Here is a 13,201-nt window from a genome sequence, read left to right on the forward strand (position 1 = left end):
CTGCCCCACAGGGCAAGTTATTCCAGTACTGTCCACTGGGGGGGGAAGCTTCATGCCCCTTCCTCTGAGCCAGCCCATCCCCTTGAACTCAATGGGCAGCTGTGGCCTGATGACCTTGATGCTGGTGAAGCTAGACCCGGGGTCTGGCCCACCTACCATTGGTGCAGGGCATCTTTGCCCTCACCCTGCTAGCCATGTCCTCCCTCAGCCTGGCTGACCAGAAGCAGAGGAGAGCTCTCCACACCTGAGCCTTCTTTGCCTGCATGGAGCCACCCGCCCCGGTTTTTGGACCACTGCAATGAGCCCCATACCCCATAGCAAGGGGCCCCTGCTGTGCAAGATGGCACCTTCTTCTGGCACCCTCCAGCTCTCTGATAGAGGTGCCAGAGGGGGTGAGGCCTGGTCAACACTTCTGAAAAGCGGGAGCCATTCAACTGTCCCTCTAATGCGCCCACCTCGGGGGTGGGATGCATCAGCCCTTGAAACAGCCACTCAGCAACCGGTTCCAGCCGCTTGCTTGGGGCTGGGGGAGTTAGGAGGTGGATCCTTAAAACCGAGTTGCCAAGAGAGTTAATTGGAAGAGATTTCCACCCAGGGAGCAAATCGGAGCGCTTAACCACTCAGGAAGTGTATTATGTTACGAGACGCAGCATGGGGCTCAGTTTCCCCTCCCACCTCATACAAACAGTCCCTGCAGTGCCCGGCCCAAAGGGACCCTGATCCCAGCTGGGAACGCTAAGTGCTACTTTGGAATTGTACAGCGCACGATGAAGGGTTCGGTGCTTTTTGCCTGGATTCCAACCCAACCCCCTTTCCCATCCAGCATCTTCATCCCAAACCCACAAATGCACCAAACGGTGGGGTTTGTTTGTTTTTTTTAAAAAAAAGTCATATTTATTCTCCAGGGAATAATAAATAACTGTTAAATATCAAAGCACCAGCAACAGCTGCAGGCAAATAGTTCCGCGCCGGCAGGCGAGAGACATTCACGTGGCAGCTGCCCTAAATACAGAGAGCCTCGCGGCTGGCTTGGAAAAAAAAAAACCACACAGCTTCAGACATTGCTGGCTCCCGAGAACCATGAATAAGTTACAGGCAATAAATATAAATAGGGGGCACTGTGCTTCAAAGGGGAGTGTTTAAAGTGATTATTAACGAGAACAAACCTTAGCACATCCCTTTCAACTCTTTGCAGGACCCCAAGAGTTGATCCTCAGCCGGTGTCAATCAGCGAAGCTATGCTGATTTACACCGGTGGAGGAGGCGGACCTGAGTCACTGATCAGCATCAGAACCATTCCTCCAAGGCCAGGTGGGTCCAGATTTGCTCCTTCCCGTTACATGCCCAGACGTACACAGGCCGAGACGGGGTCCTGGGGCTGCCCTGGGGATTCGAACCAGCGGAGGCAGGTTGCTGGGCAGTTTGGCTCAGTGCTCTGCAGGGCTGCTGCCCTGGCTACGGCAGAGCCAGGCGCACACACGAATTGCATTGCAGAATGCTGCCTGGAGGAGGCGCTGGTTCTGGGAATGCCACTCCAGCTCCGCCTTGCTCTGTGTTCAGGGGAACTCCAGGTTCAGGAGGGAGGACAGCCCGGGCGGAGGGTGGGTAGGAAGCCACGCCAGGCCCCCCCCCAGATTTGTTACACAGCTCTTTTTCCACGCCATGGCCGGCCGTGTCACACAGCCCTCCCCATCCCACGGAGCAGGGATGAGTGCATGTGCTTTGAGGCACCAGCCCCTCCTTTCCTTGACTCTGATCTGGGGCCAAACCGCTCGGACGGGGCCCATCACCCCATGGGGGGCCCGGCCACCCCTAGGGCCAGCGGTTCCATCTCCGCCCGCCTTAGCGGCTCACGAACTGCAGGTTGATGTCCTTCTCGGGCACCAGGAGGGTGCGGGTCATGGGCCTGACCGGGCCCCCCTCTGGCTCCGGCTTCACCTCAAAGTGCATCAGAATCTGCCAGGAGAGAGGGGGGCAGATTAGCACCAGTTGTTCCAAGGCTGGCGGGAGGGGAGGGGAGTATGCAGTCGGCCCAGGAGGAGTGCACGGGGGTGGGGGGAGAGGGAGCAATTGGCCTGGTAGGAATACAGTGCCGGGGGGGGGCTATGGGCCTGGTTCCCATGCAGTGGGGGAGGGGGCTATGGGCCTGGTAGGAATGCAGTGTGGGAAGGGCGTATGGGGCTGGTACCGATGCAATGAGGGGGACTATGGGGCTGGTACTGATGCAGTGGGAGAGGGGGACTATGGGGCTGGTAGGAAATGCAGTGGGGGAAGGGCCTATGGGAGTGGTACCAATGCAATGAGGGGGGCTATGGGGCTGGTACTGATGCAGTGAGGGGGACTATGGGGCTGGTACTGATGCAGTGAGGGGGGGAGGCAATGGGGCTGGTATCGATGCAATGAGGGGAACTATGGGGCTGGTATCGATGCAATGAGGGGGGCTATGGGGCTGGTACTGATGCAGTGGGAGAGGGGGACTATGGGGCTGGCACCAATGTGGTGGGAGAGGGGGGCTATGGCCTGGTAGGAATGCAGTGGGGGAAGGGCCTATGGGGCTGGTACCAATGCAATGAGGGGGACTATGGGGCTGGTACCGATGCAATGAGGGGGCCTATGGGGCTGGTACCGATGCAGTGGGACAGGGAGGCAATGGGGCTGGTACCGATGCAATGAGGGGGGCTATGGGGCTGGTACCGATGCAATGAGGGGGGCTATGGGGCTGGTACCGATGCAGTGAGAGAGGGGGCAATGGGGCTGGTACCGATGCAGTGGGAGAGGGGGGCAATGGGGCTGGTACCGATGCAATGAGGGGGCCTATGGGGCTGGTACCGATGCAATGAGGGGGCCTATGGGGCTGGTACCGATGCAGTGGGAGAGGGGGGCAATGGGGCTGGTACCGATGCAATGAGGGGGACTATGGGGCTGGTACCGATGCAATGAGGGGGCCTATGGGGCTGGTACCGATGCAGTGGGACAGGGAGGCAATGGGGCTGGTACCGATGCAATGAGGGGGGCTATGGGGCTGGTACCGATGCAGTGGGAGAGGGGGGCTATGGGCTGGTACCGATGCAGTGGGAGAGGGGGGCTATGGGGCTGGTACCGATGCAGTGGGAGAGGGGGGCTATGGGCTGGTACCGATGCAATGAGGGGGGCTATGGGGCTGGTACCGATGCAGTTTAACAGGAATTAGGAGGCCCCGCCCCGGCCCCAGGAGCCATGGCTCAGGGACGGCTCGGCCCCGGCACTCACCCGGGCCAGGGCCAGGTACACCTCCAGCTCCGCGATGCGCCTCCCGATGCAGCTGCGCTTGCCGAAGCCGAAGGGGACGGAGGCGAAGGGGTGGTGCGCGGCGTCCTTCTGCAGCCAGCGCTCCGGCTTGAAGCAGTCGGGCTCGGGGAAGAAGCGGGCGTCCCGGGAGGTGGCATAGTGGCACAGCGTGATCAGGGTCTGCGAGGGGGGAGCAGAGAGGAAGAGGCTGCAGGGTGAGACGTGGGCACTGTGGGCACCATGCCACGTGAGCGACACCCCCACCCCAAGGAGAAATCCCCTCAGCTACAAACTGCCTCCCGCTAAGGCAGCTCGGGGGTGGCAAGTCACAGCTGGGGAGGAGGAGATGTCCCCGCTTCCAGGTCAGCGCCCCCCACTCCCCCCCCACCCCGTTAGCCAGGCAGTCAGTTCCACTCACCTTCCTGGGGATGAGATATTCTCCCACTTGGATGTCTCGGTCGGAGATGACACGGGCATTGCTGGGGATCACTGGGTACAACCTGCCGGGGGAGAAGGGGACACGGCCGGAGGTGAGTCACAGGAGCCGGGATCCAGCCTCACACTGCAGCTGACCGGCTGCGGGTTCAAGCCCCGCACCCGGCCTTGGGCTCATTCCCAGCAGGGGAACGGCTGGGCAGCTGCTCTGTCCCTACTCCAGGCACCAGCCTCCCAGCTCTGGGGGCTGAGCTCCAGGAGGGACGGATGGATCCCAGCACCCCAGGCAGCCTGCAAGCTCCCAGCAGATGCACCATGTCCCTCCACAGCCCCTGGGCGAGAAAGCAGAGCCAGCCCTGGTTGACCCGCCTCCTAGCGGCGCTCACCTCAGCGCTTCCTTCACCACCGCCTTCAGCAGGGGCATCTGGGCCACGTCTGCGGCCGACGGGATGGCGCCGCCGTCCATCACCCCGGTGATCTGCTCGTGCAGCGCTGCCTGCACCCGGGGGTGACGGGACAGCTCATACAGGCTCCAGGACAGGGTGCTGGAGATCTGCAGGGGCAGAGGAGCAAGGGAGGGTTAGGAAGAGGCTGGATCCCTGCCATCGGTGCTGGAGGGAAAACGGGGCGTCCCCAGCTGGGATCCATCTATGCTCTGGGCGCCGGAATCACTTCCACGCAGCCGCCATGGCCCCCCAGCCCAGTTCCCCAGGGATTCAATCCCCGAGGATAAGCAGAACTCCTAGCAACAGAGCTGCCTTTGCCTTCCTGCCCTGACTGCCCCGAGCCCTCGAGCCAGACACTCCCGCGGCGCTTACTGTGTCCACCCCGGCCAGCAGCAGCTCGGTCACGTTGCCATAGATGGATTTCATGGAGAGCTTCTCCTGGGCAAGGTAGTAAGTGAGGTATTTGCCTTCCACCGTCTCCCCCCGTGAGACTTTCTCTGCCACCTCGGTCATTCGCTTGTCGATGTGGCCCTTAGCTGGAAGAGAACGGACGCAGGTCAGCCCCACAGCCTGGGCTTGAGAGTTTCTCCCCACTTCCCTGGCTTTCCAACAGAACCAACGCTAGGCCAGGCTTCTTCGGAGGAACTCAAGGGATTCTGGTGCCCAAAGCCCACCAAAATTGAATGGTGGGCCTCTAATTTCCCTTTGAAAGTCCCCAAGTCTTAATTGCCCCCGGTTCAACCGCGGTTTATCGGTGGCGGTGTTAATTCCAGTTTAATTGCTAATGCTAAAGCTAATACCCTGAGCAATGATTGATTCGCTCCAGGGCGTGGAATCTCTTTGCAGTTGCCTCCCGATCTTTGCTCCAGATCTACAGCCCGGATTCCTGCCCCAGGGGAAATGAGCCTGAAGTTCGGGCAGGGAGTTGGGCATGGGCACGCACACACCCACCCAAGCAGCCAACCCAGGCTGCCTGGGCCCAGCAGCGCTCACCAAAAGCGAACATGTAGTCCCAAGACTCGCAGAAGATCTTCCAGGGCTTGGGGAAGATGTGGTGGAGGAACTTCGGCATGGCCATGGTGAGCAGGGTCATGACGAACATGCGGTTGATGGAGCGGATGAAGGTCTCGGTCTCCTTGGGCACCTCAGGCTCCAGGCAGCCGATGCGGGATTCGAAGAGCACCGAGGAGATGCCTAAGGAAACGAACCCGGAGAGAGTCAGAGACATGAGGCCCCCGGGTGGGGGGGGGGGGCAGAGTTTCTGGGGCTGGGGGTGTGTGTCTCAGGCCGATCCGTCTCCGATCTCTGAGCAGAATGTGCCCCTCCGTTCCCAGGGGCCCCAGCCCCGCCCCACCCTAGGCACTGCCCCAGACATGCACCTTCCAGGCCGAATTTGTAGAACTCGCCCGCCACGTCCTGGACCACGTGATGCCCATGGCGGCTCTGCTGGTGCTGCAGCCGGCGGATGAGGTCACTGACCACGCCGTTCAGGGTCCCCGTGTGCGACTCCACCTCCTTGGGCTTCAGCATGTGTTTGCCAAGGGTGCTGCGGATCTTCTGCCACTCCTCGCCTTCCCTGGTAGGGCCAGAGAGACCCGGTTACCCCCCCAGGAAAGCAGGGTTCAAGGGCCAGCCTGCCCACGCCACCCCTGGGCTAATCTCTGCCGTGGACGGCTAAGGGGAGCCGACATCTCGCCGCCTCTTAGACACAGCGCCCCCCTAAGGCAGGGCTGAGGCGCACTTCCTGGGTCATGGGATGGGGGGAGGGGGTAAGCCGGCTCTGACGTGGTGTACTCGCTAGTCAGTTCCCACGGTGGTCAAGCCAGCAGCAAGCCCACCTGCAGGGGCCCTGCGGTGCTGGGAAAGCGGCTCCCGTGGCTAGCCCACGGGCCTGCACACCCTCTGCCAGTTACTCAGCCCCGCTGATGAGAAACCCGGGAGCCTGAGTCACACCGCTGACTCACGGCCCAACACAATCCTCTCGCCTGACTCACGCCTCTGCAGGGGCTTGTGCAAAGCCTTAGCTCTTGGGAGATGTGCTTCTGGGCCAGGACCTGCCGGGCCCTGCGGAGACAGCATCAGGCCGCAGGGATGGGGGAGCCTGGAGGGAGCCGGATCCCACTTAGCACAGAGCCACCGAGGGAAGAGTCAGCAAGTGCACTGGACGTATCCCCCAGGAGAGGGGGTGACCCCCACAGTCTCCCCATTTGGGGCTCTTTTTTGGCTCCTTTTCCGCCTGGCACCGGTAGGCGAGCGGCAGGCAGAGAGACATCTGAGTTTCTGCTAAGCCCCGCTTCGTTTGGTTCCCGCACCCTCCCTCGCCTCCGCTCTTGTCTGACACCCACAATGGGAGCTCTCTGGTTTGCTTCTTCTCTGTACGGCACCGGGTCCAGGAGTGGGGCTCCTAGGTACTACCCAGAACCCAAATAGTTGAGGGGGGAAATTTTCAGGGAGTCAGGTGACTGTCAATGGGATTTGAGCCCCTAACTCCCTTGGGCAAAATCCAAGCCTTAAATATCAGTGTGTTTTGCAGCGGATCATGGCGTTGCCTGGTGTCTCCAGGACCCGGTGGGTCCTAGGATGTTTCCTGCGGCCCCGCCCCGACCCAGCGTGGCCCCCACACCCACGTCGGAGGGTGGCAGAGTAGCCGACTTACGCAGTGAGCAGCCCGTACGCGTGGCCGCGGCACACCCGGTAGTCCTTCCAGGAGGACAGGTCGGAGCGGATGGGGTGTTTGCCCTCTTGTCTCATCACCTCTTGGATCAGGCTGGGCTCCGCGACGTGGACAGTCAAGATAGGCCCAAAGCTGGCTTTCCACACTGGCCCGTACTTGGCTTTCCCTTCGATCTAGGAGGGAAGAGGAGACAATTCGTCAAGCAAGCCCCGAGCCTTCGCTGGGCTCTTGTCACCAGCTGGGCCAGGCAGAACTGGTTAGAACCAGGCTGTCCTCGCAGGGTGGTTACAGGTCAGCAACGAGAACATGTGGGCGCTTTAAGGGCAGGGTGGACAGAGCCATGAGACAATGGTGCATTATAGGGATCTATTCCCCTGCCATCCGCAGCCTATACACCCAGCTCCATCCTGCACCCCCTCCTGCTATCCTCCGGGATGGATCATTCCCTGGCTGCTGGCCGCAACAAACTGCAACTGACTCCAATGAAACGACTCCAATGAAACCCTTGTGTTTCACCGCAGCTCGACCTGGGGAAGCCGGGCTTCCAGGGATCGGGACCTTACAGGAACGTCTGGGCAGACGTTGTCAGAAATCGAGCTCGGAGAGGGTCAGTGATCTGCCGGCTAGACTCTGCCCTGCAGGAGCCCCCGTTATTCAGAGCTCTCCTTCCCCTCCAGCCTCAGCCACGAGACTCCACTGGGGATTCGTTCCCCTGAGCCCGCAAGGAAGAGAGAGAAAGTCGAGAGGGAAACGATGCCTCATTTGCTTGGAATGCAATCAGGGCTGGATGCAGTCAGTGCATGTAATCGAGGATATTTAATTTCTCCATCCAGGAAGGGAGTTGTGTTACATGGGGTTAAAAACACCAAATCCTAGTTCCCACACAGGCAGGTTTTATTGCTATCTGTCCAACTTCCTCATGCGAAGCCAGTCTCTCCATTCTGACCCTCTGTTTTCCACTCCTTTATTGGAAAATTTAGCTTTCGGGCTGAGGCATACATGGATTTTGCTGCATCTTACTGCACAAAATCCCACTCCCAGCCCCTTTGGGGTTATGAGCTGGGGTGAGGGGAAGACTAAATAGCTTTAGGCTTTAAAAGAAATGGGTTTTGCGCGTGGATAACTCAAAGACCGCAGCTTTCACGTGTACCATTCGGCAGATGGCTCATCCCCAGGGGGGAATATTCATTTAGCTAAGTTTGGAAGTGGTTAAAAAGGAGCCGCAGTGCATGCGGGGAGCCATTTGATTACCAGTACTTTTTAAAACCCGTAGATATCTGCACGCAAGTTTGCAGAGCCACACAAGCAGGAGACGTGCGGTCGCAAAGAGGCGAAAGAATGCAATGATTTGGTTTATTCGTTTAAAAATTATTCCCAAAGTGGGGCGTATTCACAATTTTGGGGAACTTTATGAACGAATCCCAAGAAAGCACTGATTTCTATAGGGAGTTTACTCAGACGGCATGGGACTGAATAGCACAAATTCTCTCCGTGAATAAAGTTTACCCAATGGTATTTCCCCCCATTTTTGTTTTCTTTCCTTTCATATAAAAAAAAGAGTTAAATACAAAACAAAAACAACCTCCTCCAACACCAACAATGTAAAACACACACGGGTCAGAAAATTGATATGACGGATCTCAAGGTTAGCCCTGCTATATTGCACATCCTGTAGGTCTTTTAAAAAAAACAGAAAATAAAGTTTGCATAAATTATGCAGCCGAACTAGCAATATGCGATACAATGCTCCTCTTTATGTATCAAAGCCACTATTAAAGGGTGCCATTAATTTACGCTGCAAATGAAATTCACTGTTTCCGCAGCCCAGTGACTAAGAGTTGTGTGGCCCAGAATCAATGTCAATTTACACAGGGTTAGACTAACGAGTGAATGTGTTGATTACTGGTAAACCTATGTTACGTCAATCGATTTTTGCAAGCCTGTGGGGACACATATGGGGTAAAGCCCGAGTTCATGTACACCTTAATTTGTAAAAAGAAAAGGAGGACTTGTGGCACCTTAGAGACTAACAAATTTATTTGAGCATAAGCTTTCGTGAGCTACAGCTCACTTCATCGGATGCTCAAATAAATTTTAGTCTCTAAGGTGCCAAAGTCCTCCTTTTCTTTTTGCGAATACAGACTAACACGGCTGCTACTCTGAAACCTTAATCTGTGTACACCTCTGTACACCTATTGTTTCCCTCACTGCAAGTCACACATTGAAATGACATAGAGAAGTAACCAAAAATACAACTGTACATATTTATGGGGACTGCCACCTTTGAATGTCCTGACTCTCACGTGTTTAGGCTGGGATTTATAAACAGGGCTTGAATTTCAATGAATTTTGAGCCTCCAACTCCCATTGACTTAGTTGAAAACCCTGGCTAGAACTTTTTTTTATTAAATGTCCAGCAGTTTCTGTTGTGGCAGTGACGGGAAATTCTTCAGTGGAAGCTTTGATCCAGACCCTTTGGGAAACCTGGTCCTAAATCCTATGACGATGTTCACTAAAGACAGGATCTATTTAAAGCTCAGTAATTCCACGCACCCCATACATTGGTAGACCCTTTATAGTACAAGACCAACTAGTCTGATGCAGAAAGTAAGAGGTCGTGTGCCGAGCAGCAAAGTGGGAAAGTAGCCACGGAGGCAAGCTCCTTACCTGTAGCTCATGCAGCCTGGCCAGCCCTCTTTTGCAGAAGAGATCCGTGAAGAAGCCCAGTGCGCTGGGTCCTGGCATGTCCTCCAGGGTCTTGTGGGTCTTGGTCACTCTGGCTGGTGCCTTGAAGCCGAGCTCAGCCCAGATCTCTGGGAAGCCCCTGGAGAGCAGGGAAGCCCTGCTGGCCAGCTTGAGGGTCTGAGGCATCCTGGCTCAGGGCAGCTGGAAAGTGGATGGAGGAAGAAAGCAGAGGAGCAGATGAAGTCCTGGAGCATCTTTCTGGCTTTATTTATAATGGGACACATGGAGCCAGGGAGGCCACGCCCCCTGCATCCTCGTTACCAAACCCCGCCCTCCCTTACCTGCGTCAGCGTTCTCTTCGTTTGCATAGGAGTCCCGGCTGCCCAATCAGAACGCGGGGTGGGCTCGGCTGGGAAAAGGGGGTGCCGGAAGCAAGCCATGTGCTCGCCACGTGGGTTTCCGGCGAAGGGGCAGATGCTTCTGAAGGGGAGGGGGGAAAGATGGGCCCCGGGGTGGTAAGGGAGGGCAGAGAGTGGGTATCTGGGGGTGGGTAACGCAGGAGGGGAGAGATGGGCAGGGGAGTTAGGTACCTGGGGGGCAGAGAGGGGTACCTGGGGTAATAGTTACCTGGGGGGGCAAAGAGGGGTACCTGGGGTAATAGGTACCTGGAGGGCAGAGAGGGGTACCTGGGGTAATAGTTACCTGGGGGGGCAAAGAGGGGTACCTGGGGTAATAGGTACCTGGAGGGCAGAGAGGGGTACCTGGGGTAATAGGTACCTGGGGGGAAGTGGAGGGTACCTGGGTAATAGGTACCTGGAGAGCAGAGAGGGGTACCTGGGGTAATAGCTACATCAAGGAGTGTTATGGGCATCTGGGGGAGAGGGCAAAGATGGGTACATGGGTACATACAGGGGGTGAGAGATGGGCTCCTGGAGAGGAGGGAGATAGGCAGAGATGGGCACCCTGGGTGGGGAGGAGAGATGGGCACGGAGGGAGACGGGGCATATGGTGTGGGGAGGGGGAGATGGGCCATTGGCACCGGGACCGTCCCACTACTAGGGAAGAGTAAATTTTTAACAGTGAGAGAAGGTAATGATTGGAACCATTTACCCAGGGTCGTGGTGGATTCTCCATCACGGACAATTTTTTTCAATCAATACCAGATGTTTTTTCTAAAAGATCCACCCTAGGAATTATTCAGGGGGCAGGTCTCTGGCCCGTCGTATCCAGGGGGTCAGACGAGATGATCACACCAGGCCTTGGAATTTAGGAATCTATGAATGAAAGCGAACAGGACGCAGGGGCGGGGCAAGCGGGTGACGCGCAAAGCAGCAAGCTCCAGGGCGGCTGCAAGGCTGGGGGTTAAAAGGCAGAGGGAGAGGCCGATTCATTCACTCTGGTTCAGTGACTGGGATCGGGGGGGGGCTGCTTTCATAACAGGGCAGAGGGAAAAGTTCCCCCCGTCCAAGGGCTCAGACCAGTGAACCGAGCACATGAATGAGCTCAAGGCACAAACAGGGGCAGGAGTGTTTTACCTTTGTTACAGATGTGTTGCTCCGCTCCCCAGGCTCCATGGGGAAGGAAGAGAGCAGCAGCTCCTCCAACAAGGAGCTGCACCCCACAAAAAAAGGGTGTACAAAATGGGGGGGGTCTGCCCCAAGGTAGGGGAGTCACTTCTTTCAGAAGCGGGGCTGCTCCGTAGACTGGAAGCTGTCTGGGGTAGAAAGCATCTTTTTTCCCCCTGTGTCTGTTGTACAGCGCCTGACACAACGGGGTCCTGGTCCATGAATGAGGCACCGGGGGTTCAGTCCTACAGAGCTCAGGAACGGTCCCAGCCAGCTGAGGACACCTGCCACTGTGACTTATTCAAAGGCCGAGGGGACGGCCTGTTGGAAAAGGGGGCTTGATCCCTTTCTTGTTCTGTGCCAGCAGCAAATCGAGATTTCCCCATGGCTCCAGCTGCTGTTCCACTGTCGGGAAGTGAGGAGAGTTGGATAAATAAGAACGAGGATGATATGAAAACTCAGGAATGCACACGCCTCCTTTAGATCTCAGGAAACAAGAGAGCAGGATGCCCGGGGCTGGGATGGGTTGTTGCTTGATCCTGGATCGGTGCCCTTCAGCAATAACATGACCATCACAATCAGAGGGGATGAGGCCCATGGTGAGGACTCATCTCACCACATTATTAGAGCCCGGGGGTGGGGGGGCTGAGGTCTGGCGCAGCATCTGCAATGCCAGCATGAGCAAGGCCTGCATGTGAGCGCAGAGAAGCAGGTGTGCCAAGCGTACTTGATGTTGAAAGAGCTAATTCGACAGAGTGAGACCTGGCTGCTGCTTTGATAGCTTCACTTCCAGGGCTTTGCCCTGTTGGGAGCAGTGACTGGCTATGCCAATGTAAAAACCAGCTGTGCCAACCAGCCTGCTACTTAACTCTGTGCCACCCCTTTGCCATCAGGCTCTTCCCTTCACAGCATGACGAGCACCGACGTTGGGCATGACCCGTTGCACAGGGAGCCCAGGGCAGAGATCACACCTAGCCGCTGTGCAAATGAGTTGAAGTAAGAGAGCTCAGCTTGTCTTTATATCCAGTTGCGTTCTGGGCATGTCAGGTAGTGACGACAGCAACGGCTGGCGCATGAATGGCAGAGGAAGCTGGTGTGCGAGAAATTGCTACTCAGGGAAGACATCAGGTCGCAGCTTGTCCGTCTATTGCCCCATCCCCAGCCAGGGCGGGAGCAATGGGCTCGTCTGGGTTTTCTCCTCTCTATGATGGCAGAACCTATAGGCCCCAAAAGAGATCAGGGCCCTGTGGTTCTGGGTGCCGAACAAACGGCTAAAGAGACAGTCCCTGCCCTCTCAGTCGGAATAGGAAAGTCGGGCAAAGGGAAGTAGGCACAGAGAGGAAACGGGGGTCGGTCAAGTGGCAGAGCTGGGAAGACAAACTGCCTCTCTGGCTGCCCACTCTTGTGCCCGCGGCCACTAGACCATATTGCCATTACAGTCCAAGCCCCTCTTCCCCTGGGAGGCCCATACATCAGCTGGTGGGTAGCAGCTGACTCCAAGTTCCGCCCCCTGACTCCAAGTTGCCTGTCCAAAAGCAGGGGTGGCAAGAGCAGCAGTTCTGGGCACCGTGTACCCCATTCCTTTCATGGGGGGGGAAGTGGGAAAACCAGTCTCCTCTCTTACATCACGCCTGAGGAGGAGCCCGCCTGTGCACAGCGGCAGGGGGCCAGATCCAGTCGCACAGGGAACAGATCAACGGGAACTCTGTTGACATCCTCTGGGCTTTGCCCATTTGAGAGCAGAATCCAGCCCCGAACAGGCTGTCAAGGAGACCCGAGGGTATTTGGGCACCCTACGATCCATGCAGCCGTGAGTAACCCAGCGCCGTGAGTAACTGCAGATCATGCAGCGCTAGGAGGTCATGACTTGAGTTTGCCAGCTGTGTTTCTCCAGATGTTCCATTTCCCCCCTCCCCGCCGGAAGCAAAAGGAAAGCTCGAAAACTTGATCCAAGGGCAACTGATGCCTGCCTGAGGGCTTGTCTACACGTGAAAGGTTACAACAGCATAGCTTCAGTGTAGACACTACCTATGCCAACAGAAGGGGTTCTCCCTTTGGCCTAGGTAATCCACCTCCCCAAGAGGTGATAGCTAGGTCACTGGAAGAATTCTTCCATCAACCTAGCGCTG

The 13,201-nt window shown here is 57.0% G+C and overlaps 1 protein-coding gene across 1 annotated transcript; it reads right to left on the bottom strand.

Moving 5' to 3' along the window:
- Nucleotides 1-863: 863 nt before the first annotated feature.
- On the bottom strand, nucleotides 864-9,720 carry CYP27B1 (cytochrome P450 family 27 subfamily B member 1). The gene is made up of 9 exons (XM_084610037.1): nucleotides 9,490-9,720; nucleotides 6,805-6,995; nucleotides 5,528-5,724; nucleotides 5,142-5,342; nucleotides 4,521-4,684; nucleotides 4,089-4,255; nucleotides 3,686-3,767; nucleotides 3,250-3,447; nucleotides 864-1,956 (listed from the first exon to the last, which is right to left on the bottom strand). Exons 1-9 carry the CDS (start codon nucleotides 9,691-9,693, stop codon nucleotides 1,843-1,845), a joined length of 1,518 nt encoding a protein of 505 aa, XP_084466163.1. The 5' UTR covers nucleotides 9,694-9,720; the 3' UTR covers nucleotides 864-1,842.
- Between the last annotated feature and the right edge of the window lie 3,481 nt (nucleotides 9,721-13,201).

The sequence above is a fragment of the Lepidochelys olivacea genome (assembly GCF_965140295.1).
Source record: "Lepidochelys olivacea isolate rLepOli2 genome assembly, chromosome: 20".
NCBI lineage: Eukaryota > Metazoa > Chordata > Testudines > Cheloniidae > Lepidochelys > Lepidochelys olivacea.